Source organism: Lithobates pipiens, unplaced genomic scaffold, assembly GCF_037356315.1.
Source record: "Lithobates pipiens isolate NorthernLeopardFrog02 unplaced genomic scaffold, aLitPip1_a1.2 Scaffold_18, whole genome shotgun sequence".
In the NCBI taxonomy this organism is placed as follows: domain Eukaryota; kingdom Metazoa; phylum Chordata; class Amphibia; order Anura; family Ranidae; genus Lithobates; species Lithobates pipiens.
In genome coordinates this window covers 486,102,882-486,126,168 of record NW_027507758.1, presented here as the reverse complement: position 1 = coordinate 486,126,168, position 23,287 = coordinate 486,102,882, and the positions used below count along the sequence as shown (strand labels likewise).

At 42.8% G+C, this 23,287-nt stretch overlaps 1 protein-coding gene across 2 annotated transcripts in view; it reads left to right on the top strand.

Annotated features, from left to right (window-relative positions):
• Window positions 1–2,294: 2,294 nt before the first annotated feature.
• ILKAP (ILK associated serine/threonine phosphatase) overlaps window positions 2,295–23,287 on the top strand; it is a 34,097-nt gene continuing 13,104 nt past the window's right edge. Inside the window, exons 1-6 of one of the 2 annotated variants that reach the window (XM_077488500.1) lie at window positions 2,295–2,434; window positions 12,869–12,991; window positions 18,925–19,042; window positions 20,403–20,509; window positions 20,583–20,676; window positions 21,643–21,730. In XM_077488500.1, coding sequence (XP_077344626.1) covers window positions 2,419–2,434; window positions 12,869–12,991; window positions 18,925–19,042; window positions 20,403–20,509; window positions 20,583–20,676; window positions 21,643–21,730 — 546 coding nt within the window. In that variant the 5' untranslated portion in view covers window positions 2,295–2,418. The other variant, XM_077488499.1, reaches the window with a different exon arrangement.

Sequence of the window (23,287 nt, the reverse complement as noted above, 5' to 3'; positions counted from 1 at the left end):
AGCTGCAGTACACACAGCCTGAATGTCAGCTGGTTCCTACTGAACCAACCGATGTCATCTGACATTCGGCCAGACCAAAATTACACAATAGGATGCACCTAAACAATCCATTCAACTTGTATCAAATCAAGCTGACCCTTGCACTACATCGTTGGTAGCAGACCTAAAGGAAAGTGTACAATTGGGTTTTATAGTGTATGGCCAGAAAAAGTGGAGAAGGATTAGAACTCCTTTCAGGTTTTTATTGCTGGCTGTGCCCTCATTATGGAGATTCAGCATCTCTATTTGTCCTGTTTATCATTATCACTGAACGTAAAAGAAAACTAGAGGTCGACCGATATGGGTTTTTCTCTGGCCGATGCCGATATTTAGAAATCATGGCGGCCGATAGCCGATATATGATGCCGATTTTTTAGGGCCGATATGTTAGGCCGATTTTATTTTATTTATTTTTAATCCCCCTTGATCTAACACACCTTTCCCACTGGGGCGCTTTTGGGCTAAAAATAGCGCCTGTAAAATGGCTCCCCTGCAGTCTGTGTGAAAGACAGAGTGCTTTCACACTGAGGCGATGCGCTGGCAGGATCTTAAAAAAAAGTCCTGCAAGCAGCACGTTTGGAGTGGTGTATACCGCTCCTCCACCACTCCTGCCCATTGATATGAATGGGCACCACTGCCGAAGCGCATGCAATGCGATTTGGCAGCGGTGCTTCATGGGCGCATTTAACCTCTTCCTTGGCCGCTAGCTGGGTTATATGTGCCCCACTAGCAGCCAAATAGCACCGCTAAAATGATGGTAAAGAGCCGCTAAAACTTGCGTTTTACCATCAACGCCTGTCCGCTCCAGTGTGAAAGCAGTCTTCATAAGTGATACAGAAAATTTCTTACACTTAAACATTTATTAAACAAAACAAACCTCCAATCAGTTTACTTGTATGTATGATTTAGATAAAAAAAAAAAAAAATATATATATATATATATTAAATAAAAACAGGTAGTCAAAACTTTTGGACAAAAAAAAAATGGGCTAACTTTACTGTTTTTATTTTATTTTTATTTTTTAAATGGTGTATTTTTTTCCCAAAAAAATGCATTTGAAAGACCTCTGTGCAAATGCCGTGTGACATAAAATATTGCAACAACCGCTATTTTATTCCCTAGGATCTCTGCTAAAAAAATATATATCATTTTTGGGGGGTCTAAGTGATTTTCTGGCAGAAAATAAAGGATTTTTACTTGTAAGCAACAAGTGTCAGAAAAGATTTAGTCTTTAAATGGTTAAACTGAGAACTTCTACACACTGAGATGACTTAATTCATTCAAGTGTAAACATTGTATCATTTAGTTCTTTTCTTGGCAGTCTGCCCAGAGAGGAGGAAAGATGTTTCTATGACGACTCAGTCAACTTAGACTGACTTCTATACAGAAGCCATTTCAAAGTCCCGCTGTAGTTCTAAATCGGCTTTTTATCAGCACAAATCGGCCGATGCCGATTATTTAAAAAACGGCAAATATCGGCCGATATATCGGTCGACCTCTAAAGAAAACTCTAAATTTTGAGTTGACACCAGAACAGGAATAGAGGGGACATTTTCCAATTATAACACTAGTTCTGGAAACAGTCATAAACGTCCTCACTTCCTATTTGGCTGTAGCTCTTTTGCCTTTAGCTCTACATTAAAATGTACCAATGAATATGTAGTAAGAGGACCCTCCTTTGATAAATCTAAAGTTGATTGTAACGTGCATGGTAAACCTAAGAGTGCCATTTGTTTTGTTTTTCTCAAGCAAGCAATGCTCGCCATCGCAGTGCTGAGACGTCTGTGTGGGCAGCAGACTCGCATGGACCCAGGGTAAGCTCTGGAGGGTACTGGGCCTGCCTAGGGCACACCTGCTGCCCCTCTGTGTGCTCACCTCTAATATCGATGTCCTGAATATATACATGTATTCACAACTACTAGCAGAGGCTCTGTATAGGAAGGGCTGTATGTATCTATAGTCCCTCCATTATTGGTAGGGCTGTGTATGGAGGTACACCTGCCAGTCACCACCCCTCTACCACCACCAGCCTCTATAAACCACCCACTAAAAACCCGCGCGACCTCACTTCTACCCCGGCACGCATGGCTATTTCTCCACTAGAATGTCTCATGTTAATGACGTCACATAAAGATGGCCCAGTCACAATCCGCCTGACAGGAAGTGCACATGCGCACTGACAGCGGCGGGGCGGGCCTGTAGTATACGGGTGCTGGCTGCTACCAGCGCACGCATACTGTATACTTTGCCCCGCCTACAAAACCATTTTACTGTCACTGGTTGCACTGCATTACACTTTTTCTGCTGGGTTCAAAATGATCTATATCAACTAAAAAGCGTAGGGTGACCTCCATCGAGAACGCTTATTGGGCAAGAGCATGCGGAGAAGCCAAGGTGATTGGTTGCACGGTCTATGTGCCCGCTGATGATTGGAAGTCTCTTTGCGAGTTTTGTTGCTGTGTGTAATCTCGCGAGAAGAGAGGCGGGAGCTCCGTATTTGGGTGAAGATGGAGCTGTATGACGAGTTACCGGAACCGCCGCAGCTTCCCGGTGAGCGGAGAGGACGCGTCCATCCCATATCTCAGTGCTGGGGCGGGGGGGAGCTCTAGGGACTCAGGGCCAGGCTGGGCAGAGTTGTCCCTGGTTCTCAGCGCACCATGGCTGGAGCGCATTGTTATTACACCAACGCAGCTTAAGGCCTCTTACACGCTGCAGATTGAAAATGCTCACCACAGTGTTTTGTACTGTGCTAAAATACAGCCCATTGTTTTTGTTTACACGCGCCACTCAGTGTTGCCAGCCTACCAGATTGAAATTTACTGACACGACGCCCAAAATTTACTGACACCGCCAAGTCTTTACTGGCATATCCAAAAGTTACAAAATGACAGTTTAAGTGCAAATTTCAGTATTTAGGCTACAAACAAGTTACAATATGCAATTAGCAAAGGGATTTAAGATATATATATTAAGCCAAAAACATATTTCTTATTTTATTTTCAATATAGCAGACATTTCAAGTCTCCCGCATTTCTATGGCGGCACCCACAAGCGCCTCCTGATCTCCCCGGAATGATCGGTGCAGTGGGGATCAGCTGTGATTACCAATCTCCTTTTATATTGATTTTTAGCTGACAGACGCTTCTCCTCTCCATCTTGCGGCTGTCAGCTAAAAAGCTATACAGGGAGATCGGTGATCACAGCTGATCGTTCCCAGCTGTTCTGTGTGCCCCCCCCCCCCCCCCCCTGTCCTTCTCCAGCCCCCTCCATGTCCTTCTCTGCCCCTCCCCCCCGTCCCTCGCAGCCGGCTCCCCTCCTTTCCTCTCCCGCCAGTTGCAGGGAAACTTGTAATTGGACACAGTGAGCGCAGTTCCGCTCTTGTGATAAATGAGCAGAGTAACCTGTGTGTTTACTCTGTCAGTTTATGAATGAACAGGAGCCTCTGTCTCCTATTCATATATCTTTAATGCTGAGAAAGGGACTGGGGAATCTGTCCTCAGTCCCTTTGTCTATCTCAAAAGGGAGATGTCAGGGGTCTGTTTAGACCCCTGACATCTCACCAAGGGCCCCCCCCCCCCCCAAATAATAAATAAAAAAAAAAATGAAGAAGTGTAAAATAAAATAAACTCTCCACTGCCCCAACCTCCTCCCCGAAAAGCATTGTTAAAAAAAAGTAAAAAAAATAAATTATAAAAAAAAAAAAAAAAACTGACACTGTACACGTATCACTCACCCCCTTCCCCAGAAGCGCTGCAAAAAATTATTGAAAAAGTGATTTAAAAAATATTTTGCCGTGGGGGGTGTAAAATAATAAAACTCTCCCCTGCCCTACCAACACTGTCCACTGCCCCAACCCCCTCCCCCCAAAAAGCATTGTTAAAAAAAAAAACTATTGACACTGTCCACGTACCACACACCCCCTTCCCCAGAAGCGCCGGAGGGTATTTGCGGGGGCAAAGCACCACCTCCCTGAAATTAGTTTCTGCAGGTTGGGATGTCTTGATATAGTAAATAAGTAGCTCAGGGACAGGAATTGAGACGGGAAAGAAATTAGGGCAGCACACACGTGCAATTGACTCTCACAGTGACACTGACAGCAGCACGGATGATGGCACCTCACCATGACACGTCCCCTCCTGAGTCAGTGACCCTCTCTCTCCATGCCAGGTGGTCCCTTCAGTCCACTCTCGGCTTGCATTCCTCCCGTTCCGCAGACCTGCACATGAGGCTCCGGCTGCTCAGTTCCCTTGTATCATGACTTCAGGTGACACGCTGCTGGCAGAGTCCAAACACACTGTAGCAGGCACTCGGATGGTCTCTGCCAAGAACCATAGCCATGTTTTTTTTACTGGCAACCTTTTTCTTTCACTGGCAGGAGAAAAGTGACCATTTTTTACTGGTTGCCAGAAAAAATACTGGCTGTTGGCAAGCCTGGCGCTACTTATTCCTCAGTCAAAATGCAAAAGTCTGCATTCCTGGTCAGTATTTTGCACCTGTATGTGCTTATATGCACACAATTCTTTCATTAAAATAAAGTTAAGAGTGTGTGTGCGTACTCGCAATACGTGCAAATCATATAAAGCCCATCCTCGGTTTGTTTTTGTTTTTTCTGGCTGGAATTTCTGATGCTCATACATCAGTATTTTGTGATCCATTTGCAGTGCAAGTTTATGCACCTGTGTGTGCTGGTCCATACTAAAAAAAAATGGGCTGCGTTTAGATCGCTATAGAAAAATGCTGGAATGCTTGAAAACTTGGCATTTTTAGGCATTCTGCGTGCAAGAGGCCTTAAAGCAGAACTATAACAACTTAAATAAAAATAATGTTCATTAGCAAGGAACATTCATGATTTCACATTAATAAGTATGCTACCAAATTAGTGTGTGCTTTAAATTGTGTTGCCATTTGAGGTGTTGCCATTTTGTTGAAGTCCTGAACAGCAGTAAATCACAAAACGGAACTATACCCATCAATTTAAAGTGGAAAGATAGTCAGAAAATCAAGGTCTGCTAGATCACTTCAGGCTGGCACCTTTTGCAGGTTTAAAACAAAGTGCCTATACTGTTTAAAATCCAATAATACACAGTCTCATCTTGCTCTGCACATGCTCAGTTGCTCTCCGTTTTTAGGCACTGTTGAGTTTGTAGAGACCAATCTGCTTACAGCCTCAGGCCCTGGTTCACATTGGAGCAAGTTGGCATGCGATTTGATATGTCAAATCTGTGGAAAATGCTGGCAATAACACCATCCGGATCGGTGCGACGCCGCACCGATTCCCAAACTTAGTTTTTGTACTACTTTTGGCGACTTCGGGTGCAATTTTCCATAGACATCATTCCAATAACCCACACAGATGTCTCTGAAATCACCCCCCAAAGTGGGGACTGACATGCAGGAATGAAATTGTGCTAGTTCATTCCCGCTGTCAGTGTGAACCTGGCTTAAAGGGGACTTAAACCCTCCTATCATTTACAGACAAGGAAAATGCTTCTGTTTGATCTGCAACTGCCATGGTACTGCACATGTGCACAGTTATGACACCAACAATTTGATGGTTTGACAGGTTGGTTGAAGACACAAGAAAATGTGACCGTTAGCAATTCCGGCATTCCAGGAATGTAGCTGTTTGGAATGAAACCTTTAATCAATGGGTATAGTTCCGCTTTATAATTTACTACTGTATAGGCGTTCTGGGCTTCAGCAAAATGCCAGCTTCTGACAAGAAGAAACAGGAAAAATGCTGGAGGCAATTTACAGCACACACTCATTTTGGTAGCATCATTATTAATGTGGCATGAATGTTCATTGCTAAAGAACATCATTTCTTTTAGTTGTTATGGGCAAGGTTCCACTTTAATAATAAAAAAAAAAGTTAAATTTCTGGAATGCTGGGATTGCCAACTGTCATATTTGCTTGTCCTCAACCAAACTGTTAACCATCAAATGGCTGGTGTCATAACTGATCACACGCGCAGTACCATGGCAGAAAAAACGCACTGAGATGGCAGCTTCCTTGACTGTAAAGGATAGGAGGGTGTATTTTACGCTTTAAGGTAGTCAGCAGATCGGCCTCTACAAATTCACCAGCTCCTGAAATTTGTAGAGGCCGATCTACTGACCACCTGAGCATGTGCAGAGCAGGGTGAGACAGTGTATTAGTGGATATTAAACAGTATAGGCACTTATTTTTAATGTTTTACATAGCTATACTTGCAAAAGGGGCCAGCCTGACGTGATCTAACAGGACTTCATTTTCTGGCTAAAGTTCCACTTTAAGACACAACTAAAAGGTGAATATACATCTGTCCGGTGATCCCTCACCGGCATCTTCTTAGTGCCAGTCTTTGGGCCTTTTGATTGGCCAGTACAGGATGACGTTACTCCTGCTCAAGCGCAGGAGGCAGTCATCCCTGCAGTCAGAGACCAGTATGGCTCTGTAAGCTTAGTTTACAGCATCAAAGAAGACAGTGAAGAGGGAGGTAGGGGCATTGGGTTGCTGAAGAGACTGCATAATATCTCTTCTGCAATAAAAGCCTGCCTACTCACTGTTTCTTACATAGAACTTTAGTTCCACTTTGGATAAATGTATCTCACACAGAGTGGTAGTGTGGATACATAAGAATACAATATGAGCCACGTCCCAATTTAACATGAAAAAGAGAGCAACTGGGGGCTTCTGGACTTTTTAGGCACCATAGACAATCGATAATAATAGAGATGTATGTCTGCATTATAAGAAAAGAGGGGAAAGGGTACTCCGGGGTTATACAATGATAGCCTTGTGGTGGGGGGAGGGGAGATGGAGTATACACCCAGGTCATGAGATATGATGGTGTTCCACAGATATATGTACACAGCTTTGTGCATCGCAGGCAGCAGATTCTTCCTGCAGAGGAATTCCTGAGTTACAATTACTGGCCTTCTGTAATGTCTTCAATAAAACTATTAAAGAGGCTTGTCACCCCCGTTTTGTGTTTTTTCTCCTTTCCACAATTGCCAGGGGTGTTCTGTAGTGACCCGCCATTCTCACTGGGTCCTGTGCTGTCATCATCTCAGGAGCTGGATGTCTTCTCACCTAGGCGAGAAATTAAAAAGGGGGGCTGCATGCAGTGGAAAAAAAAAATGTACTACGTTCGTATTCGGTACAATATATATATATATATATATATATATATATATATATATATATATATATATATATATATATATATATATATATATATATTATTCCCCCCCAAGAGGAGGTGGATGTTGCAATTTTTTATATCACACAGGTATTTGCACAACAGTTTTCCAACCCCTCCCTGTGTTTTTTGTAATGCAATTTCTTATTGCACAAAATAGAATAGATGCCAAACATGTCATGCTTTAAATTTGCACACAGCCATATTTCTCCTCTGCCATTAAAAGCATTTGATCACACCATGATCGGTGATATGTTGACTGTCAGCTCTTAAAAAAATAAATAAATAAGTACTGAGATGATGCCTGCAGCTGCAAGCATCATTCCGGTATAAATGCTCAGAATCTAGTGACGTTACGGGACGTCACTGGAGCTAAAGGTGCTTGGTAAAAAAGCTAATGTATTGGACATCAAATCCATGCAGACTCTACCAGTAGACTGGATACATCTGAGCAGCTGTTGAACCCATTCCATATAATTTAAAACGAAAATAATCCTATTCCTTATAGTCAAGGAAGCTGCCGTCTTAGCCTACACCGGCCATTTGATGGCCTGACAAAGCTGGATTGCAACTTTCTTTTCACTAGAACTGAATAGAATAATCAGTCCCAGCATAGATCATACCTCTGTACCATGTTGCTCTGTCTGCAGATCCCCTGATATTCTGGGTTTAGTTGTGGCTTTTTATCATGTGACTCTGTAATCCTGCTCATAGTCTCAATCCATTCCACAGCCACTTCCTGCAGCAGCTAGAGCCTGAAACACTGTAGTCTTTCATACTCTGCAAATTATGTAATTTCCCCCATTTCTCAGCTCTGATGGTGGGTGGGATTGAATACATCCTAATTAGCATTCAATCTCCCACCCCAGTCACACCTACAGGAAGAGTCCAAACTTCCCAAGTCCCATCTCATAGATCACAGCATTTTTTAAGACGGAAGCCCCTTCATACACAGCCTGCTCTAAAAGCTAGTTGTGCTGCTGCCAGGCAGGATTGAATGGATCACAATTAAAATTTAATCCTGCTCAAATATGCCGACCAGTATGAACAGGGAGAGTCCCGCCCCTCAGATTCTACTCTCTGTGAATTGATTAATTTACATATGAAGGAAATGCCTTCATAATAATCTCCCATAGCCATTCTTCTGTAGCCTTGCATTAAGCCATTATTCTATTGGCATGCTGCAAGAGAGGACTGAAACAGGAGGAAGTATGACACATTTACACTTCACCACCCACACAAAGGCCCAGAAACACCCGCAGTAACCTTCAGACTCCCCCACATAAATCCCAGAATTTGCACAAGTGACTCCCATAGTCCTGAAACCACAGAGGTTCAAAAGATCATGGGACATGTAGTATCAGGACTGGAAACAGTCAGTCAGAGAACTTTGAAATTCAGCCAGGAGGAGGAGTGACATCACACAAACCTGCTTTATGCAGCTAAACTCGCATGTACAATTCATTTGTTGTTTTGGGGAGGAAAAGCTGAAGTTCTTTAAGATGAGTACACAAGCAACCGTGACCGCTATCATGCATGACTTGTAACTGTTTTGGGTTTAAAGTGGAACTAAAAGCCCCAAAATACTTACCTCCATATTCTAGTAATGTGAGAAACGCATGCTGAGCTGTACAAGCGCAGCTCAGTATACATTCAGTAGAAAACTGCGAGCAGACAGGTAAGTGTTTTAAGGATGGTTCACACCATGCCCACACAGGAACATGCTGCGCAATTCACATGCAGTTCTGTGCGGTGCAATGTCAGCCCATTCATTCTGAATAGGCTAAAATCACGCCACACCTTTTAGAAACGCACTGCGACCAGATGGCATGGTTCGTTTGTACAATGAGATCTGGTGCGGGCAGATGCACTGCATTTGGGGTATCATGAATTTATTATGGGCACCTGCTGCAGATCGCAAATGGACTGCGTTTTGAATGGTGGGAACCAGCCCTTATTTTAGAAGTTTTCTGCAATAAACAGCTGCATATGCTTAGAATTTTTCAGTTATATGTTTAGTTATGCTTTAAAATGGAACTAAAACCATCAATTTAACGGTTTTACAAAACCGTTACTTTCAAGGTTTGTTATGAATGATAACCATTGTAGTTATCAGTTTGCTTATGTAAGGCCAGCCATGCACGGAGCAAATTTCTTTCCGGCAACCACGGGTTGCCCAGTCAATCAACTTGGTGCATTCAGCCTGCTCATTTAAAGGTTTGACTCTAATGCCCGTACACACGATCGGAATTCTCCTCGGAAAAAGCTCTGATGGTTTTCCCGACAGAATTCGGCTCAAGCTGTCTTGCCTACACACGGTCACATCAAATTCTGATCATTTATAACGCGGTGACGTACAACACGTAGGACGTGACTAGAAAAAGGAAGTTCAATAGCTTCTGTCTCGTAGTTGAATCTGAGCATGCGTGATTTTTGGCGTGTCGGAATTGCATACACACGATCGGAATTACCAATAGAAAGTTTTTTCTTGAGAACATGCTATCAATTTTTGCCTGGCGGAAATTCGGACAGCTAAATTCCGATGGAGCATACACACGGTCGCATTTTACGATGAATAACTCTTCCCCCAGGCACCCGTTACCCGTTCTTTTTAAGGGTATCAGTACTAAACCCTATAGAATTTTAATTGGTTAGATGGCCCTAGTCTCGCACCTTTTAGGTGTCTGGGTGCGCTAAACACCTGCAGAGCTCATCCCTTATTATTACCCCTGGGGTCCTTACCTTTGTTTTCAGATACAACTATCTGCTGATCATATAATGGTTTCCTTTTTTTTTTTTTTTTTTTTCCTGCTTGTACCACATATTCTGTGAAGCTACCATTTCAATGCATGTCGCATACCACTAAAATAAAAAAAATTTAAGGTTTGACTCTCAGCTGGTTCTGCCTTTAGTCTTAGCGCTCAGCTGAACTGTCAAGCCACCAAGTGGCCGGTGTCATAGCTAATCATGTGTAGTACCCTAAAAACTGCAGATCAGAGGCTAAGGTGGCAGCTTCCTTAGCTGTAAAGGATAGGAGGTTTTCGTTCCATTTTGCACTGGTCATGCACATTACGATTTCTCTTAGCCACACAACTAGAAAAATCACCTGATTTTCCCCATCCAAACTGAATAGTATGGATAGATGAATCTGCAATGCCATCTACAGCACCTGCACCTGTTAGAATCCCCAAACAGTGACAGCATCTGTTTGGATGCAATCGCTGTTCAACCAAATAGGTAATCTAAAAGGTTGTGGAAATGGATGTCCAGTAGACAGACATCTCTTAAAGTGGTTGTAAACCCTTACAAACCACTTTGACCTACAGGTAAGCCTAGATTAAGGCTTACCTGTAGGTCCAAGCAATATCTCCTAAACATATATGGTTTAGGAGATATTTGCCCGAAAACGGGCACCGCTGCCTACGGCGCATGCGCCATAGACAGCGGCGCGCAGGCACACTGAGTGCGGCATTCTCAGCGACGGAGCTGCCGCGCGTGTCGGCTCCCGTGCGCATGTGCGGGACTGACGTCATTGCGGCTTTGCCGAATGACAGAGGCGGAGCTGCGAGACCCCACCAACAAGATGGATGCGGCGGACTACACGGGACAGCGGCGACTTCGCTGGCTCCTGTGTCAGGTAAGTGACACATAATGGGCTACTATGCGATGCATAGTAGTCCATTATGCTTTGCCTTTGCAGGGAATGAAAGAGGAAGTAAACTCATCAGGGTTTACTTCCTCTTTAAATATTTTTATACTACTTTTTATTTTGGATAGTGAAAAAATAACTATTGTTTGTATTGTTATTACAGTACTGAGAGGTATAAAATGAAAGTGCCATGACCATAGATCTCCTTTAACTCTTAGGCAACGACCACACACAAATATGCGGCCTCTCGCCAGCCGGGCCTTAGTGCCAAAGTGGGCCGCATATTTGTGTGCATTAGCGCTGATAGAGCTGTGCCGAGAGCACGTGCCCTTCGCACTTCCGGCACAGTGACCAGTGGCTAACGAAAAGCACCTGATCTGGAGTTTTTCAATCATGTGACCGTCACATGGTCACCAGCCCCACCTCCCGGAATGCCAAACCCCTTAAAGGTTTAATCCCTTTCTAGCTGTCTAAGGCTGTGTTAAAGCTGAATTCCACCTAAATATGGAACTTCTGCTTTAAGGGAAGCTGACCCCCTGACATACCACATTTGGCATGTCGATTTATTTTGGGGGGGGGGACCTCATTTTAGAGGATTCCAGCTCCCACTTCTCCTGGGGCTCCGGAAGGAAGATCACCACCTCCTCACAGTGGCAATGTCGGCGTCGCAGACAATCGTGGCTTAGTTCCCTGTATCATTGGACCGGGGCAGCTAAGTGTCCGATTATTAAGTCAGCAGCTGTAGTATTTGTAGCTGCTGACTTTTTAATTTATTTTATTTATTTTTTTCGGCAGAACTCTGCTTTAGGTAAAATTGTGATGGAAAATCTTCCCAATTGAGCTACAGAGAAAGGAGCACATTGAAAATATCCCAGATCATGAAATTTCACTTTCTCTCCCAGTAACTGCATTGTCACCAATACAAGAAAATACATGATAATACATCTCCATATAGATTGATTGGATAAGTATGTTCTAAAGCTTATCCAAACAAAAATATTATACAGTTTACCAATCTTTAGATGTGGTGGTTGCAGTAGTTTTTAGGCTAAGAACATTTTCATCAAGTACAGAAAATGCCATGTCATCGTCACATCCTGTGAGCTGAAAAGAAATCACTAGCTATGTTATCTATCTTGTGGAAACCACAAATCCCACCAATCTATCATAAAATGGAAATGGGCAAGGGCAGACAAATACAGCCTGCACAACGGTTATGCCTGTTCAAAAGATGAAGTGGAGATATGTGTTTAAAGCGGAGCTACACCCGTTTTATATATAAAAGCTGTATGTGATCAGATAGATGTTATATGTCTAAAACTAACTTCTTTTTTTTTTTTTTTTTTTTTTTTAGTTTAAAATGTACGTTTTCTTTTCTTTCTGCTCTCTCTGCTTCTGGAATGTGTGTCTTGCGGATATGGACGTGGCTTCTGCGGCTAACTTATCATTTACGCAACTCTCACTGTCTCCTGGGATCTTTTCTCATTGATCCCAGGAGTCTGTGCGTCGGCCGGCCGCGAGTTATCGCGGCATTACGAAACCATTTTTATCTCAGTTGCCATCACAACGGGGCGGGACTTCCGACATCGCCGCCCGTTGTGATGGCAACTGAAGCTGTTGACGGCGCTCCGATACGCAAACGATGGCAAATAGCAATGGGCAGAGAACAAAAACCGGAACAAGTGAGTAAATTATTTAAAAGCTAATTCCTTTTTAAATGTCCCAAAAACAAAACACGGAAGCAGTGGAAGCCCGCTTTATTATTCTAGTGTTATTGGCAGGATCACCCGGTAAAAGTAAAGAGGGGAAAGCTTGAATAAACTAATACAGCCATCACATTGAAGGACTGGTAAGCTGCAATGCATAAGATTCAATTTTTGGGCTTCAGATACGCTTTGTCAGTTACATTAAACATACTGTATATATTGAAATATTAAAATTGTATTTTGTAACCCAGTTTAGAGATTTTGCATTAATCTAATCAATGTTTTTCAGCCCCTGCTGGACCCTCTCCTGACACAAGATCTCCAAATTGCAATTCCAGTGGCAAACGCAAAGCAGAAACCAGTGACTTGGACACGCCTGAGGGCAAACACCAGGAAAAGAAAGTTTGTAAAGGTTTTCACACAACTTAAACTGCACATGGAGTCTGTGTGTCAAAATGGCTGCCTTATCTGTGTTTGTCAATCAAACAATTGCAATGTGTGGGGGGAGGGCTGGGGTGGTGGTGTTATCTGTTGATTGGAGTCTGCACAGATTTGCACCAAGCATCTTTTGATCATTCATTCATCTATTATTTATTGATTCAGAACTCTAGAATTGATTAACTGAATGAAGTGACAACTGACACTGCATTTACAAGTTCACATATCCTTTTACAGCCCCCAAAAATGTAAAATTGAATTGGTTCTAAGGGTTGAAGGTAAAAAACCTGTGTGCAACAACCCCTTCAATACTTACCTGAACTACCCCTCGATGTGCATGAGAGCTTTGACTCTCTGGAGACTCTCCCTCCTCATTGGCTGAGGCAGTAGCAGGGGCATTGGCTCCTGCTGCTGTCAAACACAGCCAGTAAGCCAATGGGGGGGGGGGGGGGCCTCGCTCCATGTCTGCCCCCATACAGCAGATCAGGAGCATGCCTGCTTGGGTGCCCCCATTACAAGCTGCTTGCTCTGGGGGTACTCAACAGGAGAGAGGAACCAAAAGTGCGAACAGAGGACCCAAGAAGGGGAGGGTCAGGGCGTAAGTATGACATGTTTGTTATTTTTAAATAATAAATAAATTGTTTCTTTTTAACCATTTGACCTCTGAATGATTCCCCCCCCCCCCCCTTTATGACCAGGCCATTTTTTGCGATACAGCACTGTCATTTTAACTGACAATTGCGCGGTCGTGTGACACTGTACCCAAATTCTTTTTTTTAATGGTACTTGATCAACTTTGCATTTAAATTTTTTTTTATGCTATAAACAAAAACAGACTTTTTTTTTTTTTTTTTTTTTTTTACATTCTGCTATAAAAGCCATTCAATAAAAATTGGAAAAATCAAATTTCTTCATCAATTTAGGCCAATATATATTCATGTTTATTTACTAGTAATGGCAGTGGTCAGCAACTTATAGCAGGACTGCGATATTGCGGTGGTTATTCTGACACTTTTTGGAAACCAATGACACTAATACAGTGATCAGTGCTAAAAATATGCACTGTCACTGTACTTATGACACTGGCTGGGAAGGGGGTTAACATCAGGGGCGATCAAAGGGTTAACTGTGTGCCTAGCCAGTGTTTTGCTAAACTGTGGGATGTGCTTTTACTAGGGTAAGACATGGATCCTAGTCCTTGCTTTGCAGAGAGACAGGTTCGATGTCTTCCCTTCTGTCAGAACGGCAGTCTGCCTTGCTTACTTAAGCAGATTGCAGTTCTGTCTCTCTGGCTGATAATCAGCAGGTGCAGGCAGATATCGAGGCCATGGTACCATGTCGATCAACTCCCACTGTTTATATAATCCCAGTGGGAGCGAGCCACCGGCAGCGCACGTTCACACCCCCTACCTGAAGTGCGGGATTGTGTGTGTGTGTGTATATATAATATCTCTCTCTCTCGTTCTCTCGTTCTTTCGTTCTCTCTCTCTCGTTCTCTCTCTCTCTCGTTCCCTCTCTCTCTCTCGTTCTCTCTCTCTCTCGTTCCCTCTCTCTCTCTCGTTCCCTCTCTCTCTCTCGTTCCCTCTCTCTCTCTCGTTCCCTCTCTCTCTCTCGTTCCCTCTCTCTCTCTCGTTCCCTCTCGTTCTCTCTCTCTCGTTCTCTCTCTCTCGTTCTCTCTCGTTCTCTCTCTCTCGTTCTCTCTCGTTCTCTCTCTCGTTCTCTCTCGTTCTCGTTCTCTTTCTCTCGTTCTCGCTCTCTCTCTCGTTCTCGCTCTCTCTCTCGTTCTCGTTCTCTCGTTCTCGCTCTCTCTCTCGTTCTCTCGCTCTCTCTCTCGTTCTCGCTCTCTCTCGTTCTCGCTCTCTCTCTCGTTCTCGCTCTCTCTCTCGTGTTCTCTCTCTCTCTCTCTCTCGTGTTCTCTCTCTCTCTCTCTCTCTCTCTCTCTCTCTCTCTCTCTCTCTCTCTCTCTCTCTCTCTCTCTCTCTCTCTCTCTCTCTCAGGGAATTTTTTCTCCTACATTGATGGGCTGCATTGATATTTGGCACTGGTGGCCACTGAGATGTGGCACTGATGGATGGCAGTGATGGGCACTGATAGGTTAATCTGAAAGGCAGCACTGCTAGGTGGCACTGATGAGGCACTGGCACCACTGGTGGGCATTGATAGGTGGCAGTGGTGGGCACTGTGGCCAATGGCAGGTGGCACTTGGAGGCACAGAGGAGGAGGCATATGTGCCTCCTTCCTCTGCGGGACCAATGTCCCTTGAGCATAAGCCGGTGACCGGCTTAGAAAAAGCCGATTACCGAGCTTTTGTTTATACACGTGATCAGCTGTCATTGGCTTACAGCTGATCACATGGTAAGTAGCCGGGATCAACCCCTTACTGGGATCAGTGATCACCCGAGTCTCTGTGATGCGGTGATCACAGCGTGCAAAGGGGAGGACGTTGTATGACGGCCTCCCGGAAGTACAGGTCCACACTGTGGCCGTCATGCGGCTATAGCTCTGACCTAAAGTGGTTGTAAACCTCAGTCATGGAATCTGAGCAAAGCACTTATATCTGTAGTGTTTATTTGTCTCTCTCCAAAGAGCTAAGTGTTATTTCTCCCTGGTGCTTCATTCCTCTTATCAGCATGAGTCACTTCTGACAAGTTTTCCTGACACATGGAATAAATATGTGGGGGGGGGGGATCAGAATGCAGCTTGTCTATTCAGGACACAGTTCTTCTGCTGTGTGGAGGGGGATGTGTTCCTTTCCTACAATCAGCTCTTGCACACTGTAACTGCAGTGTCTCCGCCCCCTCCTCTGTGCTCCTGACAGATGAACAAAGATCTTTTAGCGAAATCTGCCCTTTTGAAGGGGTGTAGGGAAGAGAAGACTGCAGATAAACAAGTAAGACTTTTATGTAGGAGTACAAGTCATTTCTGTGTATCTTCTGAGGCTGCTCACTTCATTGGGTATATGTGTGGGTTTACATTCACTTTAATCTGGGCATAGATCAAAATGCAGCTGGTTCAGCAGGGGCAAATTTTGATCTATGTATGAGCAGGGAGGTTGTACAGAAGTCAATCTACCAATTAACTTTAGTAAAATTGCCCTGTCAGATTGTCCCTGCTCGATCAGCACCACTAGCTATAGCCAGCAATGCTGATCAGAGTATTCTAACAAGGAAATCGCCCCACTCTCAGAATACAATAGCTCAGTGGGGAGGATTACCCCCCCATCCACATCAAATTAAGTCGTGTTTTTGGTTGAACTAAAAATACAAGACACATCACTGTGCTGCCTTAGTCCTTTTCCCTCAAGTTAAAATGCATAAAAGGGTGTAATATTAGGAGTTTAGATGGAACAGAGTACTATACCTCAGGTTTGAGTTTATCTGATTTTATATTGTGAATCAGTACTTGTATGCATATAATTGTGGTGTTCAATACAATTTCTTCCACTAGGAGGCAACACACAACCTCTTAAAAGTCTTCTGTAGACTATAAAAATTATAACTGTTGTGTATGCTGAACAGGGATGATGATAAGGTTTGAGGCTAATCCTGCAGGTTCAAGATTTATGGTCTTGGTGAATTTATGTGCAGATTCACCCAGGAGAATGTTTTTTTGCAATGCACTGCATGAGCTTTTATCTTTGGCCCCTTTGGCACAGATCAGTCTTTGATGCCTTCCCATTGACTTACAGTGGCAGGTGCTTTTGAAAAACTTCACCAAAGTTGCAGATGTGGAACTTTTCGAAGGACAGTTTTTCATCAAGAACCTATCAGTGTGAAGGGGCCCTTAGAAGCGCCAATAAGGGGACTTTTGGATAAGCAAACATCTTCACCATAAAAGGGGGGGGGGGGGGGGGGCAAGGCAGCCATTTTGACTTCAGCAGTTACTTTTAGCTGTTGACCAGTCCAAAGAAATGTATTGTGTATGGAAGTGCGGTATGCTTCGCACCAAACTAATTGACAAAAAATAATGTGACAAATTAAAAAAAAAGTAAAAAATACAACTGCTCCTGTGATCAAATAGTGATACTCAAATAGCTGATTTAGTATGGTGTAGAGGGCGCTCTTAAAATACTAAAAACAGAATTAATTGGTGAGTTGAATCACACAGTATACATTTAAAAATACAAATATTTTGCAATGTGCCATAAGTGAATATACACAATTGTTAAAAAGATGTGGCACTAGCTAGCTGACCAAAATGCACCTGCATGGTAATAAAATGTCCCAATTTATCACAAGACGATATCCAAAAGTGAACTAGTGTGTTCAGATTCTTCAGAAGGGAAAGCAGAAATTCCTTCACCAACTTGATAGAGATACACCCAATGTGCTCTTATGTGACATCTGCTTACCAGAAAACATTGACTCCTTTAGTTAAAAAGCCTTAAATGAGCCTTAGCAAGATAATGCTTGCTGCAAGGATGGAGACTCATGGACAATGGCAAACCTCTCCTCCAGGGGAACCACAAATGGTATATCTGAAAAGACAATAGGGAACCAAATACATTGGTCCCCTGGTTAAGAACCCGTTAGGGACTTTCCTCCTGTTTAGAATCCGGAAATGTTCGTAAGTTGGCCACGCATGCGCAGAACGACAATTACAGACATTTCTGATGTTCCATCGAATGTTGTTCGGCGCATGCGCAGTTAATTACAGACATTTCCGATAATTTCTAAGGCTCCGTCTGGCCGCGCCTGCGCAGAACAACAATTACGGACATTTACGGTGTTCCGTCGAATGCCGTTCGTCACATGCGCAGACAAGTTACGGACGTTTCCGACATTTTCCGAGGCTCCGTCTGGCTTTGCATGCGCAGAACAGCAGAGAGTCCCCGGAGCGCCCTGTTTGTAAGTAGGAGTGGTTCGTAAGTCGGGGACCTCCTGTAGTGTAATCCTATTTTATTAAAAAGTTTAAAATGTGCCAAATGACTCCTTACACGAGGAAGCGCTTCCTGATGACGTAATAACGAAACGTACGTCGAGGCGGTACTTGGTCACATTACATCACGCAACTTCCGGTCCCTTTGGTTGTTCTAGGTAGGACAGTGGAACGCACGCCAGTGGTGGTGACTAGACGCGAGGCGCCATCCGATTACAGACACGCTTGCAGCCCCAGTGCCGGTCTAGGCACAGCCTCATGTAAGCAGCCATTTGGTACATCTATTTTAATATTTTTAATAAAATAGGATTAAACTGTTTGGTTCCCTATTGTCTTTTCATATATCCCATTCGTGGTTCCTCTGGAGGAGAGGTTTGCAATTTTCCATAAGTCTCCAGCCTTGCAGCAAGCATTATCTTGCTAAGACTCATTCTGACTCGCTTTTTAACTAAAGGATTCAATGTTTTCTGGTAAGCAGATTTCACGTAAGAAATACACCCAACGTGCTCTTATCAAGTTGGTGAAGGAATTTCTGCTTTCCCTTCCGAAGAATCTGAACACACTAGTTCACTTTTGGATATCTTCTTGTGATAAATTGGGACATTTTATTACTATGCAGGTGCATTTTAGTCAGCTAGCTAGTACCACATCTTTTTAACAATTGTGTATATTCACTTATGGCACATTGCACTTTATTTGTATTTTTAAATGTATACTGTGTGATTCAACTAATTTCTCTGGCATTTCTCCCCTCATGGCACACATCATCTGTTGTGGTGTATCGCGGGTGCTACAGTGAATGAGCCCTAAGGTTCAGTTTTTGTTTTTAGTTATACTATAAATTGTTACATATCTGGGACTTATTAATGAAAACTTGTAAGGTTATTGATAAAAAATAGTTATTGAATGCAAATTTAAGTTTACTTGTCATATTCAGTATAGGAATGATTAACACTTGTGCTTCTTGTAAAAATGTATGCCTTTTGGTTGTTTCCTTGAATAATGCTGTGTGTTTGTACTTCTGTTTAGGAATCTTGGTTTTAAAAGCTCATGTAGCAGAGCGGCGGGGAGAGCGGGAAGAGCTGCAGGATGCTCATACCATATGCTATGATCTTACTAAGGAGTACCAGCCTATGCCAACTGATGTGTAAGTAGCTACTAAGCCAGCTGTGGGTGCCCTAAGACCTGTACACACCAGATTTTTAAAATATTTTTATCAGTCTCTAGCCTGAGATTAGGTGACATATCAATTTCAAGTTATGCTTGCGGTGGCGATTTAAATGTGCTGTCATCTCTATACCTGCCAGAATCATTATATTTCTACTAAATAAGAATTGGAAAGTGCACTTGTAACTAACTTGACGTGCTCCACAGTTACATGTCACATCCAGCTGTTCTTATTGGGGTGTCTTGTTTTCACTGTCTAGAAGTTGCCATGTTTACAACCACTAAGAAAAGAAGCACATAGACAAAATGTGAAGAGGTTAAAAGAAGGCATGTTTATTGCTTTTTATCAAAATGAAAATAACACATGCTGCTGAGTCCTGACAACCATTGAGAGCAATAGAAAAGTTAAAATTAGGGACTAGTTGAAACGCATGCAAAATACTCCTATGAATAACCACATGTGCTGTAGAGGTGACCAAAGACAGTCAAGATTTGGCTGCAGTGACTTGTCCAGAAGTGGACAGTGTAGGTTTATAAAGTGTAATAATGAGCACTCCTGAATGTGGAAAGTTCTTATTGCTACACACACAGGTTTTCCAGCATCAGTTTGTTGCTTACCTAGATAGAAAATGAAGGAAGTGACAGCAGCATATATGCATGTTCTCTACAATTGTACTATTAACCCCCACGGATTAAGGTATACGGTGGCACAGTGGTCTAGTGGATAGCACTTTCACCTAGCAATAAAAAGGTTTGCTGGTTCGAATCCCAACCACGACACCACCTGCCTGGAGTTTGCATGTTCTCCCTGTGCCTGCGTGGGTTTCCTCCATGTACTCAGCCCTACTATGTATACATGTGAGACCTTAGATTGTAAGCTGCTGGAGGGTAGGGACTGATATGAGTGTGTGTGTGTGTGTGTGTATATATATATATATATAATAGAGAGAGAGAGAGAGAGAGAGAGCTCTTATATATGTACCTGATATGCGCTATATCATTAGAGAACCAAACAATAATATTTCCCATCTTTTACAATATGTGGGGGCGCAGTGTCTCCCCCTCAGTGTGGCTTAGGGAATTCTGTAATTGGAATACATTAGTGTCTCACTGACATCTCCCTGTGCTGATGGGGCGGAAGTCGAGTGCCGGCAGAAGAGGCTTTGAGTGCCGAGATTTGCCTATCCCTGTTTTTAGTGTTAACATATGTGACTAGATTTACAAATAGAGTACTCTCACCCCGGAACTTGCATCCAAAATGATACATATATACATTTTAATATGTTTGCCTATACCTCCTTCTCCCTTTAATATGCAGAATGATTGTCTTTCCCCTGTAGGTCACGGCTATCGTACTTCGCTGTCTTTGATGGTCATGGTGGGAGACGTGCAGCACGGTTTGCATCTCAACAGCTACACTGGAATCTGGTGAAAAAACTGCCTCGAGGTGAGTTGATTCTGACCATTCGTGTTTGGTAGATAAGTCTGGAGATTTTGAGTGCAACAACTGTGTTTTTCAGGTGAGGGAAGCAGTGTGGACAAGGGAATTAAGAAATCTTTGATCGATGCTTTCAAGCAGACAGATGAAGAGTTCCTGAAACAGGCAGCCAGTCAGTGAGTATGGTTGTTAGTTTTAATATAAAGATAACCTGTTTGCCTTCAGGAAAAGTGTTGACATAAATATTCCTTTTATGTTTTCCGTTAATAATGTTCTTCCTCATACATAGCCCACTAAAGGTAAGCTGTGCACTAGATTTAGGCTCCAAAATTGGAATATGTAAGGGGAAAAAAAGTACAAAAATCTAAGTTTTGGATAGGGTGCAGGAGGATTAGAGCACTTGTCAGTTTTTATTGCCATCTGTGTCCCCGTTGAGGATATGCACCCTCTCTATTTGTTCTGTTTACCATTATCAGTGAAATGAAAGTAAAAGAAAATCCCAAATTTTGGGTTGTAGCCAGAAAAGCAATAGAGGGAAAATCTCCCAATGGGGACACTAGTTCTAGCAACCCTGGGGTGCCCATGGAATTTTCCTAATTTGCAGCGATTTGCTCTCACTTCCTGTCTAGCTATGGGACAGGAAGTCAAGTGAAATCTCCGCAATGGAACACAGATGGCGGGGGGAAAAAATCTGACGGACGGGTTATACCCCTCCCTTGCTCAGACCAAAATGGGGAAAAAAAAAGTTTTGTCTATAGTTCTTCTTTAAAGATGAATCCTTGAGATGCGTACATGGAGCTATAACTTTTTTTTTTTTTTTTTTTATTCAGACATTGCTGTAGTGTACCAAACTACCCCAGTCCCTTTTGTCAGTAATCTTTGGGGCATGCATGCTGGTATTATTAAAACACTCCCGTGATTACCTTTGCATACAGAATACTTGCATATTGTGCTTAGATCCTGTAAGTTTTTAATAAAAAGAATGGAAACCGGGAGAGAGAGGAAGTTGCACATCAAAAGACTGAGTTACCATACAGTGAATGGCATATAACTGAAATGTTCTGTTTCCATTTACTTAGTCTTGTGTCAAAATTTGTGTACAGAGAATGGTTCTCATAATGTTGCTTCTCTTCTGTATACAGGAAGCCTGCATGGAAGGATGGCACCACTGCTATTTGTGTATTGGTTGCAGATAACATCTTGTATATTGCAAATCTGGGGGACAGCAGGGTGAGGAACTAGAATCTGTTTTGTGGTGTTGGTTATGAAAAGACATCCACTAACTAACAAAGGCATAGATCTGATGGCAGTGATGTAACGTGTAACTGTAGTTATTTACTGCTCTAAGAACTGATTAAAAAAATTATTCACTCTGTGGATATACTCGTTATGGTTGTATGCTACATAATTTGGGTTTTTATGTGAGGAGTGATTTGATAGTGAATATGAGGGATAACATTGCTGATTAGGCTGGTGTGGAGGTGTAGTCTTTGTGGTTGGAGCTTCAAAGGAATGAAAAAATTGGTAAAATAATTGCAGGTGTATGCAGTAGGCCCCATAACATTGAGGAGGAGACCCAACTACTTGCACTGTTATAGATGGTGGGGAGGTAGGGCAATGTTATAATCATGAGGGACTTCAACTATCCCAATATTTGACAGATGAAACTGTTCGCTTAGCTAGGTGGGTCATCATTTCTTGAATGTAATGCAGGACAGTTTCATTAGTCAAATGGTGGAAGACCCAACTAGAGGTCATGCTCTACTGGACTTGCTAATTACAAATAACAGAGACCTGATTGCAGATCTGGAAGTAATTGATAATTTAGGTTAACAGTGGGTATAATAAACAAGTCGGTAGTTAGTAACCATATATTGAGGCTGATAGAGACCAGTGTTCAAGAAGACTAGAAAAACTTAATGGAAACACATCACCAGGACCAGATGGCTTACACCCAAAACCCCTCAAAGAACTTAGTGTTACTTAACCCACAACAGTAAAATCAGTCTGTATATGCAGCATAGCATGCTTGTTATACACACTGTGGAACTTAAGGGGTTAGTTTTCTGCATTGTGTAAAAAGGCTGTGTTATCCTGTATGCACAGATCCTTCCCTCCTGCACTGTCTATCTGGGGAAAGCCGGCTAACACAGGCAGAGTAGCCAACTTGCACATGCTCAGTTGTGTCCTTTTATGCTGGAGAGAATAATTACCTGTTGATCAGAGCTAGCCATGTCACATTATATCGACATCACATATGTGGGCGTGTATACAGGCTGAAGTGAAAAACTCCTCCTGAACTCTCAGCACTGGGGAAACTGTGCAGTTTATCACTGACTGTGATATATAGATCAGCCAAAAAGGTATATAGTGGCAATATTTTAATGTAAAAAGAAGATTTATAAGCTGGGGGGGGGGGGGGGATTCAGATCAACTATTTCCCTATTACTGGGTTTAGTAACACTTTAACCAAGTTATAGCCAGACCTGTTTATCCTTTTTTTTTTTTTTTTTTTTTTATGGACAGCTTTCTGACTTGAATGGTACCAGCAGATTGGCAAACAGGAAATGTGGTGCCAATGTGTAAAAAAGGGCTAAGATAAATACCTGAAAACTACTGACCAATCAGCCTAACCTCAATAGTATGTAAAATATTGAAAGGAATGATAAGGGGATCCAAAAATTTGCTGATGAAAATAGTATCATTGGTAGCAACATGGTTTTATGAAGAACCAGATCAACCTTTTAATGTTCTATGAGGAGGTGAGCTGCAATCTGGATAGCGTAA